The sequence below is a fragment of the Pseudopipra pipra genome, chromosome 23 (assembly GCF_036250125.1).
Source record: "Pseudopipra pipra isolate bDixPip1 chromosome 23, bDixPip1.hap1, whole genome shotgun sequence".
NCBI lineage: Eukaryota > Metazoa > Chordata > Aves > Passeriformes > Pipridae > Pseudopipra > Pseudopipra pipra.
In genome coordinates, this window is record NC_087571.1 from 6,673,666 (window position 1) to 6,701,497 (window position 27,832).

Genomic DNA, 27,832 nt, shown 5'->3' on the forward strand with positions numbered 1-27,832 from the left:
AACCTGTCCCCACAGGCAGAATAGAATCATTTAGGTTGGAAAAGCTCTCTAAGATCAAGTCCAACCATAAACCCGGGACTGCCAAGACCACTACTAACCCTTGTCCTCAGGGTTCAAGAGGGCTGTGTTAAGGGTGTTGTCAGTGTGATGGGGTGGCTGGATGCTCATCTGCTCTGAGGGCATGGAGCTGGACCAGCTTCATCCTGATGCAGAGAACATGGAGCAGGAGCCAGGCAGATGTGCAGGACAGGCTCTTTGCCCCTCTTGCAGGGGGGTCTGTGCTCCAATGTAGGTGTTTGATAACAACTTTTCTTATTGCACTTCAAAGTTCATCAATCTGGAGAAACAAAATTTGTACTGGGAAGGCAGAAGAATGTGCCCAGACTTCAGCTCGGTGTCCATTGGATGTGGAGAGGTGTCTGATGGTTTATCAGTCTCTCCAAACGTTGCATCTTTCTGTCAAACATCAGTTTACAAGGGATGTCAAATAATGAATTCAAGTTGGAAAGAAAGGGGGAAAAAAAAATGGAGAAGAGTGCAGGATGAGAGAAAACCTGGGGTATGAATACCATCCCCAGATTTGCTGTGCACAAACTTTATCCAAATCCTGGCTTTCTCATGGCTAAGGTGGAAGTTGGGCTGTCTCCCTGCCACTCCCTGTGCACAGGCAGCTGTGGGGCAGGAGAGGATGCTCCTGACCGTCAGCCCGTGGCCAGGTGCCCATTAGTGTACCTGCACTTCCTTTGGCAAATTGGCAATCAAAGTCTCAAAATTTCTCCCACTTTGATTCCCAATAGCTACGGAAAAATTGAAATGCAAAGTGCTTTTCCCCTCCCCTCCCCTGTGTTTTGTGGGGTTGGAGGCGAACGTCTCAGCGTGCGGGTGATGCACTGATTCGGTTCATTAGGAGGAGAGTTTTCGGGGTGATGACCTGTAAATGATTACAAGGCTCCCACAGCATAATTGCATGGGATCCTTTTTTTTTCCTGCCTCTGGACATTAATAGCACCTCCTGATTACACAGAGTGAGTAACGACTGATTCCCTGAAGTCTGTCTGCTCCAGTCAGAGGATAAGTGCTTCTTACAGCGAGTTGTTCTTTCAAGGTAATTTAACAAAATTCATCTGTTGAGAGGGGAAGCGAATTCTTGGTGTTTCTATGCGTGGCAGTAGTCCTTGTTCCACTATTCCCATGGCAGAGTCCCCTTCCCATTGCTCCTCTGTAATTTAGTGGTGACTGGCTGGCCACCCAGAGCTGAGGGCTCGCCGGCCAGTGTTCCTCTGTCGGTGTCAGTGGAGGTTTTCATTCCCCAATGAGACTCACTGGTGTCATTTCTGACCTTGAGTTCTGCCTTTGCTCTGTCCTGCAGGTGATGGTCAGAACTTGGTGACGGAGGACGTGACAGTGGTGGAGGGAGAAGTTGCCACCATCAGCTGCCGCGTCAAGAACAGCGACGACTCGGTGATCCAGCTCCTGAACCCCAACAGGCAGACCATCTATTTCAGAGACTTCAGGCGTAAGTTTGTTGTTCCTCATTTGATTACAACTTCTGCACCTCACTCGCGCTCAGGAGACTTCGTTTGCAGAGGTGTCTCCTGTTAAGGTAATGCTGGGCACTTACAGTTCAGTTGGTTCTGTGGAGGTAGGTGAGACAGAGAATCATAATCTCTCTCCTTAATGGAAACCTTCACGGTCCCCTCTAAAAGTCAGAGCGTCTTACTTTGCAATAGGAATTGATTGTCGTAATTCAGGGTGAATTGCAATTGAGTGCCAAATATTTAGCTGACACAAACAAATTGAATAGGGCGACACCGAGACAGCGCAATGTTCTCAGAGGTAATCTCTCCGTTCCAAAGACTGAGAATTTCAGGACAATCTGTGCTGTTTTATACCCAAACCGAACTCTCACGTCACTTGCACGTCCAGTGAATGAGCCTGGCTTTCTGTCTAGTGGTGGCAATGCCACAGTGGCTGCAGTGAGACAGTTTAGATGGTCTGTTAATGTCCCTGTGGGTCTGGGACACGGCTGTACCCTGTGCCCAGCACTGTGGAGAGGCACAACAAACCCTGTGCCCTTCTGATGTGGGTATGGTCCACCCACAAAGACAGGCTGGGCCTGGCTCGTTCCTGTTTGCTGTTGTTTCAGGCTCTCATGTTTGGCTGGTGACATTTTAAAAGCTCAGTTTCCAAATTCTTAAAAGAATTTGGGAGGCCATTACTGGACAGTAATTTTAAACTCTACTTCTCCCAATTCCTTTCTCGTTCATGATCTCTCTGAGTGCATTAGGCAGTGACGGGGCTGTGTAAATACCATCAGCATTTTACCAACACATCCCTAAGCCCTCTGATAATAAAACCATGTCCAAAGATTTGATGCTGTGCCCTGTGATTTGCTTGTGTTGATTATTTGAAATTATCTGAGACCAGAAAGGTTTTATAGGTCTGACTTCAAGGTAAGAAGTGGGATGGGAGCTGGTCAGGAACCCAGGGGTGCCTCAGTGTGCTGCTGTTCTGTAGGGACCTCTGGGATTGTGGTGTGGTGGGAAGGGGATGCTGCATCTCTCCTCGCAGTCACCGAGGCTGTGCTTGCCCCACAGCCCTGAAGGACAGCAGGTTCCAGCTGGTGAACTTCTCCAACAGCGAGCTCCGAGTGTCCCTGACAAACGTCTCCATCTCTGATGAAGGGAGGTACTTCTGCCAGCTCTACACCGACCCCCCCCAGGAAATATACACCACGATTACGGTGCTCGGTAAGGACCTGGTCAGGGCTCATGGGGAGCCTTGTGGTGCCTGGACACGCAGGGTCAGTGGGATGGAGCTCTCTGCGGTGCTGGGAGAGCTGCAGCCACCCCGAGAGGGATTTCAAGCAAGGATTTGGACACTGAGAGCTGAGGCCAGGCACGTGCAGTGACAGCAGCTCCACTGTTAGAGCAGTTCCTGCCGATTATCAGTGGCTGTTAAGGCTCCATTAATGGGAGAACCTGAATCAGGGAGGGTGACTTAATGTAAGATCTCCCTTGCTGATTAGTTTAAATCTTCCTTCTTTTGCTTAATGAGATTTGGGTCTTAGGTTTTTATACGTTGCTAAGTAATGTTTATAAGCAGTTTTACTCCAGCTATTATGGTTATCAACACCTTCAAAGTTTCTGTGCGCTTTCCAGCGCTCACAGGCACGGGAAGCTCTTCCAGCTCCTCTCTTTAATCGTACACAGGGAAAAACAGTTTGTTGGATTTCGTTTCACTGCTGGCAACCTAGGAAAGTGTTTGAAATCAGAGTACTCGCTTCATTCACCTGTAAGCCAGCACTGCGTGTCTTTCAAGTGGGAGACATAATGCAGGTTTTTTTGGTTTGGTTTTTTTTTGAACATGAATCATGCTTCAGAGTTGAGGGAAAAGTCTGTTTTCTTGCCTTGTACTTCAGTTGTTTTTGAGAAGGCTTTGTGGCGTGGCCAGCGTGTGCTGCCTTTCCCCCACACCACTAAAGCAGGTGATTTCTTGTCACCTTCATTGCATACTCAGGTCAAACCTCAGCTCAGGAAGCAGGCAAGGATGAGGAAGGTCTATTATTAGAAGGTGAACAAGGGAACAGTTTGCCTTAGCACTTGTATGGAGAGACTGGGCACCGTGACACCGAGGATAGCACGTCTTCCCTGTCTTTCCTATTACTGACTCCCTAATTAGGGAAGGAAGTGAGCCAGGGCAGAGGAGTGGTTTTCTGTGTTAGCTGGTCCTCACAGGAACATGTTCCCTGCCAGAGATCTCGTGCTCATCGCCCAGACTTTGGTTGCCTAGATCTGAGGCTCTTTCAGAGCGATTTTGCTCATCTGCCTCTGCTGCTGCTGGCTTGGGAGAGCAGAGTGAGGTGTCGAGGCATCCCCTTGGCAGTCGGCGCTCGGAGGGAGCCGCGCGTTTGCTTCAGCACTTTCATGTCTTGTGTGACACGAAATGTAGATTTATTCTTGCCTAATTGGAACATGTGAAAGTCTCAAATATGTAGCCCGTTCTGTTCTTTTTAGAGAAAAGCCACAAGTGACTAATTAGTCCACTTGATCATCTGGATGGTATTTATACATATTTGTTCTTCATTAGCTTGAAGACCTGTGAGTCACATCTGAACTATGCAGTTGCTTAATCACATTGATCTGAGCAAAGTTTAGTTTCCTTTGGAAGTTCTGGGATTTTCCGAAGCCATGACTCTGCCGTACAAAGTCTCGCTGTTCACTTTTTCCTGGGTTTTGCCTTGCTGCTGGTGCTTTCACGGGGAAGAGGTTCCTCATTCCAGTGTTGTAATTTTTGAGCTCATTTGTTCCATTTCTGGGCTATGCTGCAGTGGTTGTTACCCCCTGAAGTTACAGCCTGTTTCTTGATATTTTTGGATGATTTTTCATCGAGTACATTGTTGCAGCTTTGTGTTTTGGGGCAGTCTTGAGCTAGGGCAGGTGGGAGAGCAGCAGATCTTCATCCCAAAGGACTTGTCATCAGACGTGGTACCTGTGGCTGGGTGCAGAGCTGGCTCCCTCCTCATGCTGGGGCGGTTTTGGGGTGGTTTGTGGGAGTGTGGTGGGAGGCAGTGGTGTTCCCAAGGTGGTTGCATTCCACTCTGTGCTTGTGCTCAGTGGCTTTTTGAGCATCCGAAATGAAGCTGATGTTTGCTGGCCTGCTTCCATGCTCACGGCTGAGCCTTGGAGCTGAACAGCAGGAGAGAAAAATTGCTATGGAGGTTAGAGGCTTGGTAAGTAATGCACTGCCAAGTGTCAGCTTTTGTGTTTCCTGTCCTTGTCAGAGAAGTCAGGAAATGTGCACGGAGTCAAGCTGGATTTTTAAATAGCAGCACACACCCGAGGAGCACAGGAGGCTGCGGCTCTCCCTGGAACGGTGCCTGCCTGGGAGGGGGAACAGAAACTTAAAACCCTGATAAGTAATAATTTGTGAGACTGCGGTGATTATTTGGTGGAGAGTGAAAGTGCTCACTCCAATTACTGTGAAACCACCTATCAAAGGGTTTGATTGATTGAAAGATCAAATAAATGCTGTTTGCTCATTTCCTTCAGTAGATTTTACAGGTTTTCCTCGAGGTTTTCTCTTGTGTTAGTGATCAAAAGATGTTTATTTCATCTGGTATGTGTTGTGTTGTTTTCCATTCTAGTCCCACCACGCAATTTGGTAATTGATATCCAGAAAGAAACCGCCGTGGAGGGAGAAGAGATCGAGCTGAACTGCACTGCCATGGCCAGCAGACCAGCCACCACCATCAGATGGTTCAAAGGCAACAAGGAGCTAACCGGTAGATGTGTCCTCTCAGTCACTTGCTTTGTTCAGAGAGCTGAAGTGATTTATGTAATGCTGGGTGTTTGTTCTCTGCTGCCAGTTTAAGGGGAAAAAAAGAAAAAAGTGGAGCGAGCTGCTTTGAGCACCAGCTGAGGAACAAAGCACTGTGTGGGCAGACAGATTATTCCCTAACGCAGGGGGCTGAACTCCATTTGGTCCTCTGCCTACCTGCCAGCCTCGAGTGCCGGGTTCTGGAGTCCTGCTGTAACTGCAGGTGACCTTGAGGAGCCCAGAGCTGTGCACTGAATTCATTTCTGTGTGGCTTGTGTAGCTTTGTGCCCTGTTTTAGGTCTGAGAGGGATGGTCTGCGCTTTGGGCTGTAAGGATTTGCAATTCACCTTCACGTCTAGCTCCCTTGTTTATAGAGCATTTTCCCTGTGTTCAGTTGAATATTCATCCAGGATGGGTTTCTCCGACTCCCTGAAGTCTGGTTGCTCCTGGTACTTGCACATTCAAGTCACTGACTCTGATTGCATGTGACATGCTGTTAGTTTAAGTCTGCATGTAGATGTGAGCTTGGTTGACAACACCTTTGTGCTTTACCCAGTCTGAGACACTGATGGGCTCTCCGGAGAAGTCCAGACTCATTACTTCAAACCCACCCCCCTGCAAGGGCAGGATAGAATCCTCTCTTTAGGCCCAACACTTCTGAGCATCCAAGCAGGCAAACCTGCTGCCACACAAAGTGGTGCCCTGCTGAGTCCCCTCACTGTGGTGTGCAGGGTGTTAATGATCCCATTCTGGTTCCCTTCCCCATCCTGGGGGACAGCAGGGCAGAGTGTTTGTCCCTTTGTGCCTGGCCTGTCCAGCTTCTTGATTGAGTTTTCTCATGTTGGCAGTTGAATCCCAGCTTTCTGTTCTCTGGGAAGAGTGCTGAGCTTCGTGCAATCCCAGCTCACCCTGCTGAGTCTTCAGATATTTTTTTTTTTTAGCAGAATTAGGGAGACTGAGACACTTGGCTGTGGGTTACGAATCACGGGAACTGTGGCTTTGCCCATGGGAAAGCTTTTCCTCCAAATATCAGGGTGTGTCTGTGTCTGTCCCCTGTTTCACTCTCATATATTATACAGAAATATTTGGTGTCTGGAAGAGCTCTGCTACAGAAGTAACTCTTAGTGTTTTGCCTGTGAATTCTTAAATAAAAAGGCACAGATCAGAGCATTGAAACTGGAGCAGAGCTGTGCTGTCAGTGGCTGCTTGCTGAGTTCCTGGAAAAATCCCTTTTCTCCTGTCCTGTCTCGTGTTGTCACCCTGCTCGTTTCTGTGCTGGCATCCCTCGGGCAGCCGGTCCGGAGCTGGGCTGCCCTCCCACTCCACTGCCTTTCCCTCCCTCAGACAGAGCACTGCAAAGCTCCTGCCTAGCAATACTGCTTTTAATTAATTTAATCTGTTCAATCACTTTGGTAGCTAATTGTTGGAGTGGGGGGGATTTGTAGCTCATTGGTTCAAGAGTGTGGGGATTTTGGGACGGTGTAAGGGGATTGTTAATCATTGCAGTAACATCCTGTGGACTTTAATTGGCCAGAACCTGATGGAGAGGAGGATGGGATGGGTGTCCAAAGGGAACATGGACAGGAGGGAGTTGGCCTGACTGCAGCAGGTGCTCCATCCTGTCATCACTCCAGCTCTCTCTGTCCCCTCCTTCAGGCAAGTCGGAGGTGGAGCAGTGGTCTGACATGTACACGGTGACCAGCCAGCTCCTGCTGAAGGTGGGGCGGGAGGACGACGGGGTCCCTGTCATCTGCCTGGTGGATCACCCTGCGGTCAAAGACTTGCAGACACAGCGCTACCTGGAAGTCATGTGTGAGTAGCAGAACCCTTAATTCTCTTAATGTATAAAATTGCTCACTTGGGAGTTCAGGAATCGTTCACTACGTGATAAAATTCCGGCGTCCGTGAGGATTATATCGTGTTATTTAGAACAGAAACCAAACTGTTGGGTACCACTTCATGGGCAAAGCCATGACTTTCCCAGCCCTCTGTGATACCATAAATACTTACCTTCGTTCTCTGAAGAAATAACTCTCTGTACATAGAATTTGCATCAAAGGTTCCTGGCTGTGCTTTATAATTGTCAGAACAGATTAAATCTGAGTATTTTTCTTCTAGCCAACCTACTTATCTCTTTGAAAAGTGTTTCTCTGCTCCCACTTCAAAGCGACTGGCCACCGTGGTGAGTTTACTGGCAAAAACTGGGTACTGTGCAAAAGAAACTCAGTGTTGTGCACTGTGAACATCCGGCACCGATGGGTTTTGTACAGCAGAGTGACTGGAATTCTGTGGAATCTGCAGTAGCAGCACTGATTGAGGCCAACTTGTACTGCTTCCTGCATGTTCAGTGTTAATAATGCATCTCCCTTCCCGTAGGAGCTGCTCCACTGTACGTGACAGTAACAGGGTTTCTGAGCAGGTACCTGGAAATACCTGTGGTCCCAAATATAGCTGTGCTGGACTTCCAGTTAGTGGAAATGTTGGAGCTGTGTACACGTGCCCCTCTGCTCCAAAAGAGCTCCCAAAAGCAAAGTGGGACAGTCCCTGCAGCAGGACCAGGTGCTTGGAACACTGGGGGCTGAGATGATTCAAAGTTCTTGTTTTTGTAGGTTCCCTTCAACTACCTCACGTTGAAAGGAGAAGAGGAAGTTTTGTATTAATTTATTTCATCTGCTTCATTATGTAGTTTCATTATGAACATCTTGGTTACAATTCTCATATCTCCAAAACTAGCGGGAAGTAATGTTCCTGTAATGAGGAAAACAGGAATGATCAGATACTGCCTAAATTGGCAGATACGAGATTTCTTGTGACTGTGCTAATGTGTAATTCATTTATGCAAACTTAATGTCCATTAACATTTCTTGTAGAGCTCCATTAGCTTTAATAATACATTAGCACCTTTGTGAGGCTTGATCAAATACTTAACGGGGAAGAGCAAAAAATCCCATCTGCCCTGTTCTGCGGAGGGACTGGAACCTCTCCGGGTTGAAAGGGCATCAGACAACCTTGAGGCTTCCTTTCAGAAGCAAGGAAGGATTTCCTCTGAAATCAGGATGGTTTGGTGGCATAGAAGAGGGCAGCTGTTTTTTTTTAAAAAAAAAAAAAAAAGAAAAAAAAAGTGTTTTTTCTCTTCTTCCTCAGATAAATCCCTCCTTGGCCACTTTGGTTTGCAGCCTTAGGGGCTTCCCTGTGCAATGCAGGCAAAGCACCCCTAAAGCACAGTTCTTTGGGTGTCTTACAGACACCTGCAGCCTTCAGCTCCCACACTGGAGGTCCTGCTGCATCCCCTGCACAGGTTTCTGCCTCTAGCGCCGACTTTTATCATCCCCTTGGGCTGTTCCAGAGCTGTCTGGGAAATGAGGCCTGGAGCCTCCTCAGAAGGGAACAGAGACGAGCAGGGTATTCAGACGGGTTTGGTTTTATGTTCTGAATGACACTCCGAGCCTGTTCAAAGCAATTATGTTCAGATATTGGGAGCTGACCCCGTTAGCCCGGCCCGTTCCTGCCGTGGCAGCAGCAGATGCTGGAACAGCCCCAGCCCAGGGAGGTGTCACACGTCGTGACCTCGCGGCTCCTGGCAATTATCGGCTCTGGGCTGGAGCACAGCCAAGCACCTGCACCTCATACCTGCTGAGGGGCCTCAACTTGAAGAAAAGGCAGTTTCAGAGCAAACTCTTACCCTTGAGCTTTTCCTGGCTCAAGATGATGATGCACAGGCCAGTGGGAGAGTGTGGCTGGAGGAGGAGCATCTCCATCAGTGTTCCCATGGAGGTGAGCTCAGCCTCTGGAAGAACTGGGGCTCCTGCAACCAGGCCTGACTTATCCATTCTCAGCTGCTTTTTAGGTGTGGGATGTGCAGTCCAAGCAGAGGATGCTCCTCCAGCTGCTGTCCATGCCCTTCCACTGAGCAGGACGTTACCTTGCAGGCACCCAGCTGCCAGGTCTCTGCAGCAGTGGCAGCTGGAATTCCTTGCTCATCCTGTGTGGATGTTGCTGCCTTTCTTGCAGCTGGAGTGGCATCGCTCAGGTCAGTTAGCTGGGCTGTGTGTTCAGCTCTCTGCTCTGACATCCCCTCCCCACAAATCCTGCCTGCCCCCCCACAGGCACAGCAGATCCGCCCCTTCAGAACATCAGCAGGGCACAGGAAAATGCTTTTCTCGGTAGACGTCATATTTCTCTACACTTAATGTATCCAAGTGGAGCATGAAATGTGTTGGGGAAGAACAGGAGGATGATGGATGGAGCCTGCTCAGATAATGAGGTATTTTTTGTCTGACTAAATTTCAGAGTAGGGAGAGATTTTTTTTTTAAGGTGCAACTCAAAAGTTGTGGGGTTTATTTTCCAAGAAAAAAACAGAAAACAGCAGTGCTGGGTATTAACTCACCCTACTCATTGACTAAGCCATTTCTTGCCTATCTCCCATGCCACAGCCTGGCCTGTGGTGAAGTTAAGGATAAATGTTTCCACGTGGATGTAGGGTGTGTTATTGTTAAGAAGGCTCTGCAAACATGCACCATAATGTGCATGAAACCCTCCTGGTAACGCTCCTCAAAAGAGAGCAGGGTGTGACCAAGGGTGGTGTGTATTTGCAGTGGCCATAGCACTTCCATGCCTGAAGAACAGCCACAGCCCTGTGGCACTGGTGTGGAAACATCCCCAGTTCTGGCTGCAGTCACTCTCTTTTTGTGGCTCAGATCCGTCAGTGAGCGATGGGAGACCAGTGTGTTGGGTGTAATTTTAGAAAGGAAATGAAGCAACAAAATGCATTAAAATATCATTAAGGAATTGAATGGAACCAGATATTCTGGGAGAGTTGAGCCCTTGCAGTGCGTTTCCTTCTCTCATTACGTGGTGCTGGAAGTGAGTGTCAAAGCCTTGATTTGGCCTTTTCTCTGGGTTGGCTTTTTGTGCTTTTTTGAAGTTATAATTAATCATGCATTCATTTTTATAATATTTACACACATACTTTTAAAGTCTGCCCTGATGGAGTCTGCTACAGCCTCTGCTGTTGCAATGGAAGAACTTTTTGTGCCCAATTATGTTTAAAATCGGCCGCATACATTTGCTGCCTCATCTCCAATAATCCTTACATTTCCATCCAGAGCAAATATTAATTGCATAGTATGCAGTGAAGTGATTAACATCAATGTAATTTATCATCTGGAGATCGCTAAAAGTGAATAAATGAGTTGTTTTGTTCGGTGAGGTGTTGACCCCTTCAGAAAACTTTGATTTAAAGCTACTTTTTTTTTTTTTTCTCTTAGTGAATATGAAAAGCACCACAATCAGCCGAGTGTTCAGTTATTTGATTTTCTGGGGCATTAGCCACTCTTGTTTGTGACATTTCCCAGTTGGGTGCTCGTTTGCGAGCTCATTAATAAGGTTTTCTCGGAGGAATGTTGTTGGGAGCGTGTGGGGGGACAGGGCTCTGCCATTCGCAGGCATTAAGCAGCAGCATGTGCTTAAATATTTAAAAGAGAAGTGTTTATCCCCAAAATGCCTGTCGGGCTCCGGCATTCCTTTTCCCGCGACAAGCAAAGTGATTAAATTGCTTTTGTTGAGGGTGAATTCTGCAGAGTCGTGTTTGGGGCTGACAGGCTCTTCCAGACAAGTTGTGACCTGCCAGTCCTGCGCTCGTTCCTTATTTTAAACACGGGATCTATTTATTGAATAGGTTTCTGTATTTTGGCTGAAAATCAGCAGTGCAGCCTCTCGTCCTTGTCAGAGGTGAGGAGCAGGCAGGGGATTGCCGGGCTGGGCTGGCTCTGACGCAGGGCGCATTCCTGATGAGCATCCCCGCTGGAATTTGGAATAGAGGTGGCCGTCGTGTTTACACCTGCAGATCAGTCTTAACTTTGCTGATTTCTTTTAGCACTGAAGACCACATTCCTCCTGCTCTGCCCCGGGTGAGGTCAGAGACTTACAGAAGTCAGGGTTTTGAGTAGCTCCCTTGGGCACAGAACAGAGCAGGGATGAGGAGCTGGACAAAGCAGTGCCCACCTGAAGGGAGATGTGTAAAGCATTATCTGGGAAATGCTGGGGCTGGAATTACCTCCAGTGGGCAGGAACACGGCTTGGCCCGTGGATGGTGCTCCCAGGGATGCCATCTGGCACCGGGTTTGCCAAGAGGCGCGTCAGCAATTCGTACATGGGTCAGAAAACAGATTTTAAAGTTGGACCCGGCACCTCATCTCTCAGTGCAGGCCAGAGCCTGTTCCTCTGAATCCCTGACAGAGTCCTTGTTGCAGGTTTCTCTGTTGGCCAGGGTCTGGCACTGCTGAAGACACTGTGTGCTGGTTTCCCAAAGCAGCCCTTGGGAAGAAGCCTTTTTTTGGCTGTGTTCAGCCTCAGCAGGGAGCACATTGTCTGGTGGTCAGCGAGGGTCCCGTGGCTGTGCCAGCCGGGGCACCGTGGTACCCCAGGCACACGAGGAGCCAGCTTTGCCAAATCCTCCTGCTGCCAGGCTTGGGGGCGGTGAGCTCACCTACCTACAAGATCGTGGGTTGGCCTGATGAAAGGAAACGGGTGGAAATAATAGGCTTAGGCTTTTGTAAGGGCCCAAACTCAGTGTAACGTTTTATCTCGGCTGATTAATGACATCTAAGCATTATCGATGAAGCACATGTTTAAATGGATTAAGAAATCACTAACTGGCAGATCTCAAAGGATAGTCATTAGGGAGTAATCAGCAGTGCTGGTATTTTTAGAGGGAACTCAGGGGCCTGGGTGCTTGGCCTGATGCTGTTCAGTTGAAGTATTTGAAGTTCTTAAAAAGTCGCTGTTAATAATCTTTGCTGATGGTGCAGAAATGGGGTGAGCAGCTAAAAATGGAAGAACTGGGACAAATGCAGAATAACTGGAGTGGTTTGGTAAATTCCCCACCACGGAGCTTGAAAGCTGTGAAAGGCAGTGGGTGCAGCCTGGGGTGGCCAGTGGCATCCTGAGGGGAGAAGGAGGATTTTGGGGTGCATGGACCCTCTGGGGGGGTGTTGCATTCCCTGGTGGTCCCCGGTGCTCAGGCACACTCCTCTCCTGTTGTGCAAGAAATCTCATCAAATGCAGAAAGGCTTTGTAATAAGTTTTTCAAATTGGTTGCTGCTGCAGCGTAACCTTTAGATGACTGGTATTTAACCTTGTATATCACTCTGAGCTTTTGAATGAATTTAGCTTAATAAAGGTGCCTTATTAAATTATGAGGCTGGTTTTTTTAAGCCGCTAGAATGAGGCGTAGTAGGAAATAGCTGTGAGTTGTTGGGTCTAATTGGCTGCCGTGGAGCACACAGGGGCTTGGGTGCATGGATGCAAGTGTTTGTTTTTATGTGGTAATCCAGTGGTGTGGTGTGATGAAGTTCCAAGTTGAAGATTTTGGGCTGCTGGAATGCACTTGGTGGTAAAAACTGCCACTTCCTGCCTTGCATCCTGTGTCACAACCCGAGACAGTCGTCGCCCCACGTTATGCAGCCACAGGTGTTGCTGCTGGAACGGGGCCCTTTTAACAGAGCGGTGGCAAACGGCTGGTCCAGGCTTTGGAGCCATCAGGGCTCTGCCCGTGCGCGCTGTAAATGTCACAGCCCCGCGCAGGAGCCGGGCTGGGGGTCCCACAGCGCTCGGCATTTCACAGAGCTGCTCTCCGAGTCCATAATCCGAGGGAAATACACTCGCTTCGTGCGAGGAGGGTGTGAGCAGTGGAAGTAGAATTTAAGATTGTCGAAAGGCACGTCCTTAAACAAAGGGAAGAAAGACACCACCACCCCTCCAGATTGGTGGGTGAAATTTCTTTTTTTTTGCATGCAATGAGCCTAATGCCAGCTGGTCCTCCAGAGTGCCCACCCATCCCTCTGAGTCCTTCAGGCTCGGGAAACGTTTTCCTAAGTGCCTGCTGTAATTCCTGCTGTGCTGGCAAGTCCTTGCTTGGGAGAGATGTTTGCTGTGATAACTGTTGGGAAGCTCTTGGCTTCACCAGTGTGGGTATATGTGCTGACAGACCCAGATTTCTGTTACAAGTGACACCTTGATGTTGCCCAGATCCAGATAGGACAGGTCCACATCGCTGCCACTGTTGGAATGAAGCCTCTGGGGCTGGAAAGTGGCAGTGGAAGGGCTCACCTGGCTTGGTGGGAGCTCACAGAGTTGGCAGTTCCTTCTTCATACAGCAAGGAGTACAGTGTATTCCTCCTGATTTCCATAAGTAATTGTCAGTGGTAAACAACTCATTAGAAATACTAAAACTTAGCTAATGGAAAGGGGATGGGAGCAGCAGGAGAGGCAAACGGCAAAGGCAAGCACAGAGCTTCCTCAGCTGCATTCCCTATGTGCTGGGGAAACTGGGAGGTTTCCTGCTCCTTCCACAGCATGGATATAACAGTATCCGTGCTCCTGGCATGGGCTCGTGGTGCTGCCGCAAAGCACATGGTGAGAGGGGAGCAGATGGCCGGGGGTGGGAATTGTGGACGGGAGTGGCTGAGCCCAGCGCTGGGGATGCGGCGGGTGATTTACCGGCTGCGGAACGCTGGGCTGGACTCGTCCTCCCGTGCTCCTTGTGCAGTGCTGCTGCCACATCCCTGCCAGGGCTGGAGCACACTGTCCAGCATGCCAAGGCTGCCCCGTTTCCCATGGGATTGGGACTTGGCCTCGGGGCTGGTGACACCCCTCCAGCCCACAGGGACACCCCAGTTCCAGAGCTGCGAGGAGCATCTGTAACGGGGATTAGCTGATGAAATGTTGTGGTGGAGTCATCTCGGGAGAGGATTTACTCGTGTAGCTTATTCCATTACTGAAAATTATGAGAGTTTAAATTGGTTAAATCCTGACACGCAGGGTTTTTTTCCTAATCTCTATTATTCCATAGGAGGCATGTTAATGAGTTAAACACAGTTAATAAAATGCAGCCAGCCAATATTTTGGGTAGCAGTTACTCTCAAAGGAAATAGAAACATTTAAATGGTTTCAACCTTTATGCATACTGATTTTTTGCCTTCCTTTGTTCCTTACAGTTGAGTAAATTCCTGAAAAATATCTATGGCTTAATGGCACTTGTAGCCTTGAATTGATTTCCTGCGCTGATAACGTTTTAGCTACAGCTCAGATTGCGTTTTTAATCTCTGTTTCAGTTGTGGGAGGTAATGAATTTTTTAATTGTGGACTCTAGGTTTGCGGTTTGGCTCTTTTTTTTTTCCTGCAGGGTCTTACTAAAGTGTTTTTGAATTGGCTCCCTAACCATCCATGCTTTAATTCTCTGTTTGTTGTAGGATTTAGAGGAGCTTCGTGTGGACAAAATACAACATCCTGTTGTTTACGCAAAGGCAGCAGTGGCTGTGGCTCTGTTTGTGTATCTAACAAGCATCTCTTGTCCAGCCCAGCGTGTTCACACCCGTGGGCTCCGGGTGCTGTGGTGCCAGAACCGCCGATACACCACAAAACCTGTCAGTTCCGGGCACCGCGGGTCTCTCCGGCTTCACCTCAGCGTGAAGGCAAACGAGTTCCTTTTAGCTTGAGCAAGTTCACAGATAAAGTGTGCAGCAAAATGTCTTTCCTGGGAAGTGCCGTGGTGGGATCCGAGGCGCCGCCAGCTTCACCTTCTCCTGCTGCCGGCACAGAGCGGGCGAGGGGGAGCGGCGGCGGCCCCGGCGTGACCGAGGGCTCACAGAGCCATGTTTTGTGTCCTGCAGATAAGCCTCAAGTGCGGGTTTCTCAGAATTACCCCTTGCAAGGCCTGACGAGAGAAGGGGAGCCGCTGGAGCTGACATGCACAGCCTTTGGAAAGCCACAGTAAGTTGGACCCTTCCCCGGGATGGTGCGGGGTGGCCGGCGATGACGGGGCCTCATCATCCCCGCTGTTGCCATTCTCTGCTGCAAAGACAATGTCCCAGAGTGAAGGAGAGACACTTCCTGCACCTGAGCATCTGCTGTGCGCTAAAGACATCTGGGTTAATTTGCATTTATTCCTGTGTACCTAATGGCCAAGGGATTCCCAATGGAAGAGCTCCTAGGAGAGCTCTTCCCGGCCACTGCGCAGCAGCCCTCAAGTGCAGAAGGGAGAGGCTCCCAACTGGACACCTCTTCCCCCAGGGAATGGCTTGGGTGGCATTAATCTGCAATTAATCTTGGGTTCAGTTAATCTGCAAAAGCGAGGTCAGAGGCTGCTGCTGAGGCCCGTGGAGGTCACCACAGCACTGAGCCCTTGGGGAAGTGGGATGATCCTCAGGTAAGGCAGTCTGTCCTTCTGCTTGTACTGACTGTGTGATGGTTTTCCTCCCTTTTGGTGCCCTGTGTGGTTTTTATGGAATTCGAGTTTTATTCTCTCTCCTCTTCTTGCCAAGCCCTTGAGGCTTTCTTAGGCAGTTGAAGAAATTCATGCATCAGAAAAATCCTGGCAAGGGAGGGTAGATTTTCTCCCACACTTTCATTGCTGTTCTAATTTAAGTTTTGTCGGCTTTATTTTTTTTTAAATACTTTCTCTTCCACTTGGATTTATGGCTGTCAATTATTTACTATCCTTCTTTATTTTCATCATGTCCATAAGATTTCTGCAAACATCCCTGGGATCTGTCAGTGCCTCCTTGGTAGCGTGCCCAGAGCTGGGGCATCACGATGGGAGTAGGGAGCTGGACCCCACCCAGCTCGGCCACACAGGCAGGGTGAGCACCCAGCACCGAGGAGGCTCAGGCTGCCCTCATCCTCCTTGGTAGCCTACCTCCCCTCCTACAGTATTTTCTTGATTCCCACTTCCCAGTTTCTTCTGTTTGGCACAAGGCCACTTCCTTCCCTGTCCATCAGAGGCTGGCACGTCCCTGCTGAAATCCATTTAATAGCTATTCCCTGCTCAGAGCCTGCCAAGCCCCTTTGCATTCCTGCTCCCGTGGGTACCTGCAGTGCCTCCCATTTGCTATCAACTGGGAATCTCATGAACAGGCTTCTCCTCACTTTTTTCTTCCAGGCTATGAGTAAGACATTCCCATGTTAAATAGGACAGACACATCTCCCCGGCAGCCTCCACGGCACGTTATGTGATGCTGGAGATGTGCTGGGAATTGGCTTCTCTAGGGCACTTCATCTGGGTCTCCCAAAGCTAAGAAAATATACAGTAAAATCATGGGCTGGGTTTAGCTTCATCTTTTTAAGACAAAGAGATTTAATGAAATCTTTTACAGAGGTTTCAGAGGAAGGGGGAGGTTTCTCCAGTTAAATAAAATAACTTCTCTGCAAAATTTGGCAACATTAAATGTTGGCGGAGGGAAGCTCAGGAAAAAAAGACCAGAGAGGAGAAATTTCTATTTGGCATTAATACAGGTATTTTGTTAGATTAGACACAACCCCCCAAGACTATGACAAAAGGGGGAGGATGCTGAAATTGTCACTTGTGGGGGGCATCCAGGGAAACACAGCTCTGAGCAGGGGCTGCTGCATCGTGTACCAGCTGGGAAACCTGGGGACTCTGCAGTGCAAAGAGCCTTTTGAAATCCACAGCCAGGAGCATCCAAACCCTTCCCACCCATATTGAGGTTAAACTGCATTTGGGCTCTCTTGGGAGCTTCTGCTGCCCACACCGTGGCTCGTGTGCCAATGGTGCAGCAGCAAAGAAATTAGAATCACAGAATATTCTGAGTTGGAAAGAACCCACAAGGATCATGCAGTCCAGCTTTTAAGTGAATGGCCTGGGGATGCAGGAAGGGGCTGCCAGGGGGGGGGTTGGGGGAGAGGAGGAGGGCTGGGACTCCCCCACTGGTGTTACCAGGTCCATCACAGCGCTCGTGGAAGGGTTCAAATGTGACAAAATGGTACTTGTTCTGCTGTCCAGCTCTGCCCTCAGAGCACCCCGTGGATGCACACAGTCTGTAGCCTCAGAGCTTTCAGGTTTGCTGAGTAAGCGAATGATTAACCACTAATGAACTTTCTTCCTGCTTGCATTAGTGTTTTCAGAAAATTTAAGGTCTGGATACAGTTTCCTGTTGGGTTAAAATAAATTTAAATTGAGGAAGCCCGACAGCATCTGGGCTTGAGTAGTGCAAAAAAGTATGTGTTGTTTCTTTACAGTTTTTCTTGGTTTGGGCTTTCTGTCTGTGGATGAACTATTGAAGATGCCATCTTGACCATAGGAAAATAGTAATGTGACTGTTTCTTTTTCTCCCTCCTCTGTAGGCCTACGGACATGAGGTGGTTAAGAGTAGATGATGAGATGCCTCAACACGTTGTAGTGTCTGGTTCAAACCTTCTCATTAGTAACCTAAACAAAACAGATAATGGTACATACCGCTGTGAGGCTTCCAACGCGGTGGGGAAATCACATGCGGATTACATGCTGTTTGTATACGGTACGTGAGAAAAACCACCGTTCTTCTAGACTCGTTTACACGTGATTGCAACATGCCCTGCTCGGAAAGCTGTGACAGAACTTAACGTTTGCTTGATGCCAGGTTTGAAGGCAGCTCCTGACGCCCCGACGCTGTGCCGGGCTGGGGCAGGGCTGGGAACCCCCGGGGGTGCTGTGGGGGCTCAGAGCCTGTCCCGGCTCCGGGGCCTCCCTCCTCTGGAGCCGCCCTCGGGGCTGGCCCTGGCACACCTCTGCTGTCAGGGAGAAGGAAAAGCCAGAGCAGGGGCATGGCAAGAGCTGTGCAGTTCTAGGACTTCTCCAATAATTCCTTGTCCTTTTGGTAATGCTTCCAGTGGCTTGAGCAATGGTCCAGAGGGTTCTGAGCCTTCCATTAGCAATTTAAATTACTGAGGAATCAGCCAGCATTCCCAGACAATTACAAACCAGTAAATAAACTGGAAGAATGAGGTGCCTTAAGCCTGTCTGTGCAGCTGGGCAGCCACTAAAACATGCCTCAGCATCTTTTAAAGTGCTATTAAGTACCTGCTTTAATTCTTCGGTTCCTCTGCGTTACTTTGGCATTGCTGTAAACCTCGTGCTCCTGCCACGAGGCACTGCATGGAATGGAGATTCAGGAGGCACTCACAGAGCAATTCCCTACTTTAATGATGAGCTGTTCCCTAGGCTACATATTTAAACTTTCTCTGTTAAGAGTGGTTGTGTGTGGCTGGGCTGAGCTCGTGGTGGGTGTTGGACTTCATGATCTTAAAGGTCTTTTCCAACCTGAACAATGCTACAGTTCCACTCAGATGGGACAGTAACTTTGAAGTTTGTTCTAAGCAGCAGCCGCCTGAAGCTCTGCAGTCCAGGCTCTCTAGTAGTTGTTCTGATCCAGTCAAACAGTAGAGAACCTCCCACACCTCTCCAAATGCCAGTTTTAAGCCCATTCTTAAAAACTTGCCCAAAGACTTGAGATAATACCAAAGTGACAGCTTTCAGCTGACATAAAACTCACGTGCCCCATCCATACGGGTAGTTTTTCTAGTGTCTCGCACTCCACAGGACTCCAATTTACAAAGTTAAGTCAGATATGCATTTATGATTGATAATTTGCATGCTCACAATATATAAAAAACCCCCTTGTTTACATCAGTGTTTAAAGAAACAAGCGGTGTTGTAGAGAGGAAAGCAGTTGGAATAGGGCACAGGCAGTCCCCCGTGAGATGAAAGCCATGAAAGCTGCAGCCATAAAGCAGCTGTGGGGCAGAAGGTTTCCCTCCTTATGTAGTTCTACATACCTGTCCTAGGCCAAGGGAGGGCTGGATGAACCTCCCCAGGTTACTGACCTGGAGTTTAGAGCTTGTGGTAACTCTTGCATGTGGTAATTACTCTGCACTTTGGATGGGAGCAAGAATACACAGCACAGGATTTCCTCAGGGCTGCTCCCTCTTGGGATTAAATCCACGGGAGGAGACCCAAGACAGCATTACTTTGAAGGAGATGCAAGTTCCCAGGGGATGGAGACCTATGGGCTGTAGCTCAGGCTTCTGGCAGACGTGTTGGCTGCATAGGAGAGGGCTGCTCGTGGGCAGAGAAGGGTTTAGCTCTCCATCACCTCCGGTTCCTGCATGTTTGGGAGCATCCCGGTAGGATCTGGCACTCTGGACAGCATAAGGAATCCTTTTAACCCTTAATTTAAAAGGAAGCAATCCGAAGTGGGGGAGGGAGTGGTTGGGCTGTGGTCATCAGCTGAAGCCTCCTGGCACAGAGCCCAGCTCGAGCTGCTGCTGAGGGGAAGTTCAGCGTGCTGGTCTCACCCCACCCAGTGATGGAGCACCTATGCCTCCAGCCCTTGGCTCCCTTCCCCACCTCCAGCAGCAAATTCCACAGAAGCACTGGGCTCTGTGTCTGTGCAGCCACATCTCTGTGGGTGCTGTGTGAGTGTCAGGGGGAGGATGTGCCTCACCCGGGCCAGCTCTGGCCACTCGTCCGTGCAGAGCTCCCCAGGTCACCTTAGTGTGGAACTGTGGAGTTACAGACACTCCACGCCCAGGGTGTCACAGAACAGGGTCTGGCACAGCTCCAGGAGGGTCAGGGTTCAGGTAGTCCTATTCCAAAGGGACACCTCTGCAGGTCAGTGGTTTGAAATGCAGGCGGCTTCCAGCAGCCACTGCTGAGCTGTGCCCAACGCCTTCGCAGCTGCCCACGTGGGGTGGGGATGTCTAAACACATCACACATGCTGAAGGCGTGTTTATGTCTAAAATTCATGCTTTTCTCCCTGTGGGCAGACACATTGGATAGAAACTTTCAGCACCATTAGCACACCAGCTTGTTATTTTGCTTTTATGGAGGAAGAGCCCACAGCACAGCCTGTCCCGTGCCGGTGGGTGTGTGTCCAGGGGCTCTTCCCTCAGTCCCACTGTGCCTTAGCTGGGAGGGTCCCCACCACTCCCGAGTTGCTGTATGGATCAGGAGCGAGTGAGAAGCGCCCTGCCATAAGCACAGGGGCTGGGGTCCTTGGGATGTAGGGAAGGACAGTGACAGCTCATAACACAGCGAGCTCCGAGGTGACAGTCCTTAACTTTCGGGAAGCTGGGTGAAATATAATAAAGAAGTAGCATATAATTAAAGTTCAGATATCTTAATTAGGGGATCTGAGAGAGCTCACTCGGAGATAAAAGAGTAGCAGATGTATTAGTGAGGAATAGTTGACGTGCTACGGAGGAAACCTAAAATCAAAAGCCCATGAAAGGTTTCATGCTCTATTATTGCCGAATGAATCCATAGTTCAAAGTCTTCCTGACTACTTAGCACATTCAGTTTGATCATCTAGGCATTGATACATATTTTTTCTTTTACATCTTCTCACATCTACCTTCTCCTGCCCGATAGTTTTGATGAGGATGTGCCCCTGTATGTAACATCAATACCATAAAGAGCAGCAGGGTTTGAATCTCAACAGGTCCGGTCCGTCTGAGAAATGGTCACAGAGAGAAACATCTCATTAACGATGCCCTAGTAGCAAAAACAAGAGTGTGCAACTGATATTGTCAGAAAAATATTGACTTTTTTTTTAATTAAAAGACCTTGGTGGAATTCCTCATACCTGGACATAGATATTCAGTGATGATGTTGTCATTTCTCTGCATTCGTTCCCATCTTTGAAGTAGTTTTTAACATCCTGCTGCCGTGTGTTCATAGAGGAAGAGCAGTGGGGTTCACGGCCCTGGGAAGACAGTGAGATATGTTCATGTGCTGTTAATGTTTAGGCTGTGAAGCACAGCAGGGCCCCTCACACAACCCTCCCACCTGAATTTGCAAATGTATCCGTAGACAACCACCAAAGCACCACCGTGTCTCTCCTTGTATGTGCAAACTGTTCTTTTTGTTGTGGAAAGCGTGCAGTTTATTTTCCTTATGCCTCTCCCATTCCATTTCTCTCTCTCATTGACTAATTTATGCTGGGTTTTATTTATTTTTTTTAGCACTGTGGAAGGCAGAAAGGGGGAGAGGTTGGGGCCAGGTTCTCCAGCCGGAGCAGGCGTGGGCACAGCTCCCAAGCGCAGCGGGGGAGAATCTGCCCCCACTGTCCCTGCAGGTGGAGAATCTGCCCCCCCTGTCCCCTGCAGCTGCTGGGCTCTCCCCCTGGGATTTAGCCAAGGAAAGGCCCCCAACCCCTGCCCTGCTTCTTAGCGTCCTTGTTTTCCTCTGATCACGATTGACCACTGTTGTGTTCTGCTTGTTTTTTTTCTTAATTTGCTTTTTTATTATTTTCCTTTTTATATTTTATCCAGATCCCCCCACAACTATCCCTCCTCCCACAACAACCACCACCACTACCACCACCATCCCTACCACCATCACAGGTACGGTACCTTCATAACCATTGGAAATGTCCTGAATGTTTATTGTCTTTTATGTATATAAGCAGAGCATGAAGCCTGGGGAAAAACAACAAACCATTGCAGTATTTTTTCCCCCTCAAACACGCCCATGGCACAGGCCCTGGTCTGGCAGCTCCACGTGTCGGACGGTCCTTGCCGTGGGTGTTTCTGAAATGCGGGAATTGTCATGGCAGGAAGAGCAATTAATTCAGTTACCAGTGTTAATTCAGTGGGTACTTCACATGCAGGATGCAAACAGCCTTAGAGCTCACTTAACACGGGCAGTCGTTTCAGCCTCCACCCCATCAGTATCAATTTCTGAGCAATTTATAGCAGAAAGTTTGATCTTCAGCAGTTTAATTCGCCTGATGTGACTCGAGATGTTTTTTCTCATGCCAGGGTGTTGGTCTCTCTCTGTGATAAGCCTCTCCCTCACTCTCCCAGGAAAGGGAATTCCACCAGTTGTTTTTATTGAGTGAGCGCCGTCCATTGGCCCCTTTTTGAGGAGCTGCCTTTCAGCTTGTGAGATTTTTCCCTGTCTTGCGAGAAAAGATGAATAAAAACAACCAGCAAGATCATGACACCTCTCTCTGACACATCCTCATACCTCCTCACCAGACCCGACTCCTCACTCATCAGGAAAACCTTTCTGATTTATTTGTAACCATTCACATTGTCATTTCTCTGACCTTTCCTATTCCAACCGCTGCTTTTGCTTTTTCTTGCTGCTTCTCGTGGGTTGTTTTGGTTTGGTTTTTTTTTTTTTGAGGCAGAGGTGACAAACGGCAGGTGAGGATGGACCATTGAATAGCTAATGGCACAACGTTTACTGGTGCTGTAAACCATCCCCTGTGTAAATGCCTTCACGTTTTATTTGCCTTTATGACACCGCTCAGCTGACTCTCACCGTCCTGCCCAGGGCGTTTCGTGGCTTCTTTCCTCTCGAGGTTTTTTGCACCCAAGGCGGCCCCGCAGGCGAAGCCTCTCTCCCAACGTGCCTTAACACGCGCCGGCATCAACCATCGCTCTGCCAGACCTCGCCACGCTCTGCTTCCTCCCTGCAGGTGCTTACCCAGCTCCAGGCACCCCACTTTGGATGCTTGGGACGCTCTGCCGTGAACCACCCTCCTGTTTTCCATGGTTTTGATTTCTAGACTTTAACCAGCTTTCGTTTCAGAGGAGGTTGGAGCTTTCTCAGAGCCTCCCTAAGAGCCCTTTGCAGAGAAGCTCGGCCCGTGTGTCTCCACACGCTGCTCGTGGATGTGTACACAAGTTTCTTTGGTCTGACGGTAATTGCTCGTGCTTTCAGTGAATTTTGGAAGGCTAAAAGGAACGGTGTGTCTTGATGCTTGGATAACCCCTTAAGTTAATCTCTGTGCCTGCAAAAGTTAACGACTGTCCTTTTCCTGGGAACTGGGTTGTTATCAGCCTGTGGTTTTAGGGATTGTTCCAGCACTGCCTTCCCAAGCCCACGCTGTCCTCACCTGCCCTCACCTGCTGTGTCAGGCTTCCAAGTCACGGTTGGTTTTCACAAGGAACAGTGGTTTGGTGATTTGCTCTCGTGCTGCAAGTGCTACAGCTGGTCTGTGGATGTTCAGTAGGGCTCTCCTCTGCAGTAGTTTTCCAGGTCTTTCTTATTGCAAATGAGAAGGGGAGGGTGGTGGCGGTTCTTGCAGTTGGGAGTGGCTGTGTCATCAGCCTGACAGAGGTCCCCCGGGGTCAGGAGCGCGGGGCTGCCCGACGTCATTCTCTCACCTTTGTTTGCAGTGGTGGAGGATCTCAGACTCTGTTGGCAGAACCCAGTGTGTCTCCATCGCCTCCTTGATGCCTTTCTATGTTGGCTCTGAGCTGCTGAGGAGGCTGGAAATGTAACGAAAATGTGATATTGCTCCCTGATTCCAGCAGTTCCTGCTTGCGATATGCCGGAAGAAGATTAATGCTGATAAGAGAAGTTTTTTTTTTCTTCCCTGTCACTGAATCTTCTTGATGTGTGTCTTCCCATCCTCTGCCTGTGAGTTCAGTATGCTTTTCCCACGCAGAGCAGCCAACACTTCACCTCCCTCCATCATGCAGAGATGTGTATGTGTGTCTTCTCCAGCCAGCACCCAGGCAGAGCGGAGTGGCACCGACTTCTGCCCTTCAGTAGTTAAGAGACTTTGTAGCTGGAAAAAATGAGGTCAAATTAACATAATCTCTAGAATTACATAGCAGAGTAGTGTCAGAACACTTTTTAAAGCCTCAGGAGACAGCTGATACCTTAATTCCCATCCTCACCCAAACACTGCACTGTTCTTCCTGTGTGACAGAGGAGCAGTGGGAGCCAACAGGATGTTCCCTGAACCACTGGCAATCCAGGCATATGGGGCCAGCCTGGTGGAATCTGATCCTTAGGATAAGGGGGGCTTGAAATCTATTTTATTTTGCCTTTTTCCCCCTAGTTCTAGTAAAATCCTGGCCCAGTTCATGTCCCCTGAAGCCATGGTTTAGTTCCGAAAAGCAGCAGTCCTGCTTTAATTTAGTAAAACAGGGAGAGACTGCACTGAAGCAGTTTCTAGCAAGTGCCCATAGAAAATTCTGCCCTTGGAAGTTGTCCTTTTGATTTATTGGTGCAGGGAGGTTCTGGGGGAGCTCTTGGAAAGCTGACCTGATGCTTTCTTCAGCGAAGGACAGGCTGAGCAGTGGTGAAGTTTCCAAACACTGCGACCTTTAGAGCTTTCCCTCTGTCACTTCAGTGTAGGTGCTTGAAAAGATTTTCTGCATGACAGCTTGATCTTTTCCACGTATCCTCCAGTGCCATTGATATTCCGGCCATCCTTTGGTGTTTCAGCCGTTATCACTGCTGAGCCCTTTTTTATCAGTTCAAATTGTCCTTGTGGCTTTCTTCATTAAGATGTACAATACGATACAGCAGAGCAAACGGCATCATTTGAATTACTCTGGAGTCGCTCCTTGAAATGCTGGGCTTGGACAGCTGTTGTTTCCTGGGAGATAAAGGTCCTTAATCACAGCCCAGTCCTCATCTCGGAGCACGGCAGGGAGCGTTTGCCTGCCTTTCCCAGCCCCCTCGCTGCCTCCTGGCCCACCTGGCACATCCACCTCCCGGGACCCACGGCACCATTTGCAGGTGCAGATTTGCATTTCCCGTGCTTTCTCTGCAGGTGGGTCACACAGGTGTCCTGGCAGCACTTTTGGTGGAGACCTGGGGGTGTGACACGTGTGCAGGTTGCCAGTGTTTCCAGCCGTGCAGCGGGTGCTGCTGACCCTGCAAAGCCCCTGCTCTCCATCCTTTGCAGCAGCATTAGCAACAAGCTGGGGGCTCCCAGTGTCCTCCCTGGAATGTCAGGTTAGAGTGTATCTTAAACCCCACTGATCCCTTGGAGTAGTGTGTGTTTGTGTCTTTCAGGGGGCCGTAACATTGTGGGCAGTGGTTTTAGCTTGAGAATTCCCAGAGATGCTCCAGTCTCTCCAGTGAACACATCTGGAAAGCACCAAGCCTGTGCTGTGTAAGCACTCTGAGTTCCTTCCTGAGGCTGAGCATTTGTACAAGCAGCAGCAAGCTCTGTTTGGTTTGGAGGTGTGCAGGAGCCAGCGAGCTGGGAATTGATGCTGAGTTGGGATATCAGCTCTTAAGCTTGGTCCTTGTGAGAGTGCTGCAGGTGAGGACATGGAATTTAATTGTAAAAGAGAAACACATTTACTCCCCAGTCAGATCAGAGACTGATGATGGTGGTCAGCTTCAGCCTGGTGGTCTGGACTCTTCCATAGCCTCCCACCTTTCTGGGGGTCTGCAGTGCCCTCCCTGCAAACAGGGAGATGAGCACATGGGCAGGAGCTGCCGGGGCTCCCAGTTTGCTGTCAGCTTTCCTGGTCTGCTGTCGGGTTGTGACATGTTCAGGTGCTTGATGCCACCGTGCAGGGACGCAGCCCAGGGATTTGTTCCCCCAAATTATTTATTATTTAACTTTCACTTTACGTTGAAGCTTCTGCCTGTCCCTGGTAAAATGTCAAGTTCATTTAAAGATGATTCTCTGCTCTTCTGACATTTTCATCCAGAATGTGCCCGTATTAAAGGGGCTAAAGGCAGAGCTGACAGGTCTGGGACAGGAAATAAAAGGAAATAAAATTCAGTCTTTTGGGGCCCACATCCAGCTAGTAGTAGACAGGTACTGTCATACCTGGCCTTACCCGCAGTGACACAGCATAAGCAGTGCCCAAACCATCATCTTGCTTGGCAGAAGCGTGAGACTGAGGCTTGTGCAAGCCTGGGATTGAAATCAAACCAAAATCTTCCCAAATCTGTATGGAGAAACACGCAGAAGCGTGGCCAGAGCCACAGCACTCATTTCAGACTGCTTTTGTTGTGATCACACACCGTCCGTGCAGATCGGGATGATTTCTGTGGAACATCTGCTCTGCAAATCAAGCTGTCTCCAGGGCACGTTGCAGCCCCGAGCTGGGGGGGCTTTGGAATGCAAAGGTTGTCCCCGTCCGTCCTTCTGAGGAGCACGTGGTGAGGGAGAGGGTGGGCGTGGTGTGGGATGTGATGTCTCTGCTGGTGTCCCGCAGAAGTGAGTTCCATGGGAACTCCAGGAAGGGGTTTGTAGGGCTTTTCACTCCCCCCGAGGACCTGAACCAAAGCAGGAATCCCATTTGCAGCACTGCAGGCTGGTCCCTCAGGCTGCTGCGAAGACAACAACGTGCAGGAATTCAAACTCACCCTGGTCAGCACGTGTGAAGTAGTCTGGAAAATCGGGAAGAATAAGAGTTCCACGCGTCAGGGATCAGATTGGCTTTTGGTTTCAGTTCAGAAAGCAATTTAAAAAGCAATATATTGAGTAGATATCTACACTTGCTAAAGCCTTTTTAAATTTAAAAGGCAGCAGCGTGTTTTTGCTGTTATTTTGTGGATGTGCTGCTGTAATTCTCAGTGTGCTCCTCAGCACCAAATGCCTCCGCAAGGCTGCAGCACTGCAGCTCCAGCATTCAACTGGGGGAATTTAATTTTGCTGCTGGGCTTTTAATATTCCTCCATCGTGCTGTTTCTGTTTGAGGCTGTGGACTAATTATGGCCGAGTTTAAAGGGCCCGGTCTGTCACGCTCTGCAAACAGTTTGAAGTTGGAGAGAATCCATTTGAGAAAATGAGGAGGCTCAGCGATGGAGCTTGTAACTGAGGGAAATATTGCCCAGATTGCCTCCACACAGTGATTTTATAAGTATGTGTGTGTGCTTGTGTAGCTGCCTGATGAGGTGGTGAGTGCCTGGAGCGTGGGTGTCGTCCGAGTTGTCTTTGCTGGCAGATTCCACCGTCGTGTCACAGGACAATGTGTGTCGGTGTCTTCATTCATCGTGGGCAGTGCTAAACAGAAATCCCACTAAAGTGAAATTTGCAGCTTTGTAGAGGCTGGTGGTTCTTCCCTTGGGTACCCTCTGTAGCTATAAAGTAGGCCTCTGGGGAGCTTGTGTACACGGAGATTTTGGAAGGCCATGGCATTGTTTGGCTTCTCCCCAAACAGCACATTTTGTTCTCTTCTTGATTGGTGTCAGGAAGAGGTTTGCTCTTAAGATAGAATGTCTCCTGTAGAGCTGAGTCTCTTCAGTTATGTGCTTTCTACGTCCTGGCTTTGCCACACCTGGTAAACCAGCCCATTCTTCATCACCGAGTTTCCATATTAAATTACAGACATTAGCCTGGGGTGATCGTGTGGCTGCTCTGCACACTGATGGCAAGGGACTAGAGCTGTGCTTTTTGGTGATGGCAAAGCCTTTCCTTGGCTTTATTCAACATTGGTTAAGTCAGGAATGTCTGAAAGACTTCTTGTTGGTCAGTATTTGAGGAGAACAGATGTTTTTTGTTATAGGACATGGGGCAGAGGGCTGGTCCCTGGGGTGCTGTCTGCCTGCTCTGGCATGGAAGAGTGGCTGTTCTTGAAAGCAAAGCAGAAGCTGATGGCTCATACCTGGGATTCAGGAAAGCACGTTCAAAGTTAGCCAGTCCAGCTTAAAGTTAGGGGTTGTCCGAGCAGCAGCACTGTAGGGCCAGAATGTTCCTTCCTGGGTGAGGAGGGACAGCAGTGGGGCTGGGACACACATGGATTTGCAGGAGTGCACTGGTTTGGTACCAAAGCACCAGTGACAGGTTTCCTCTCCTTTGCCACACCACTGCAGTAGTGTGCCTGTGTTGGGGCGTTCCTCTCTTTAATCCAAGATTATTCCCCTTCGGAACACTGGTGTGTGCAGTCCTTCTGCTCAAAGAAGACTCTGGGATTGAACAGGACTCCCTGAAAGCTCACTCTAAACTTTAACCGGTCTGTGT

At 49.1% G+C, this 27,832-nt stretch overlaps 1 protein-coding gene across 10 annotated transcripts in view; it reads left to right on the forward strand.

Annotated features, from left to right (window-relative positions):
• The window catches only part of CADM1 (cell adhesion molecule 1), a 136,998-nt gene that overhangs the window by 91,021 nt on the left and 18,145 nt on the right, over positions 1 to 27,832 (forward strand). For 5 of the 10 annotated variants that reach the window (XM_064634770.1, XM_064634772.1, XM_064634774.1 and 2 more), the window contains exons 2-8: positions 1,370 to 1,516; positions 2,598 to 2,750; positions 5,147 to 5,284; positions 6,976 to 7,131; positions 14,992 to 15,091; positions 17,462 to 17,634; positions 21,429 to 21,500. In XM_064634770.1, coding sequence (XP_064490840.1) covers positions 1,370 to 1,516; positions 2,598 to 2,750; positions 5,147 to 5,284; positions 6,976 to 7,131; positions 14,992 to 15,091; positions 17,462 to 17,634; positions 21,429 to 21,500 — 939 coding nt within the window. The remainder of the gene's footprint in view (positions 1 to 1,369; positions 1,517 to 2,597; positions 2,751 to 5,146; positions 5,285 to 6,975; positions 7,132 to 14,991; positions 15,092 to 17,461; positions 17,635 to 21,428; positions 21,501 to 27,832) is intronic. The other 5 variants (XM_064634771.1, XM_064634776.1, XM_064634778.1 and 2 more) reach the window with 2 other exon arrangements.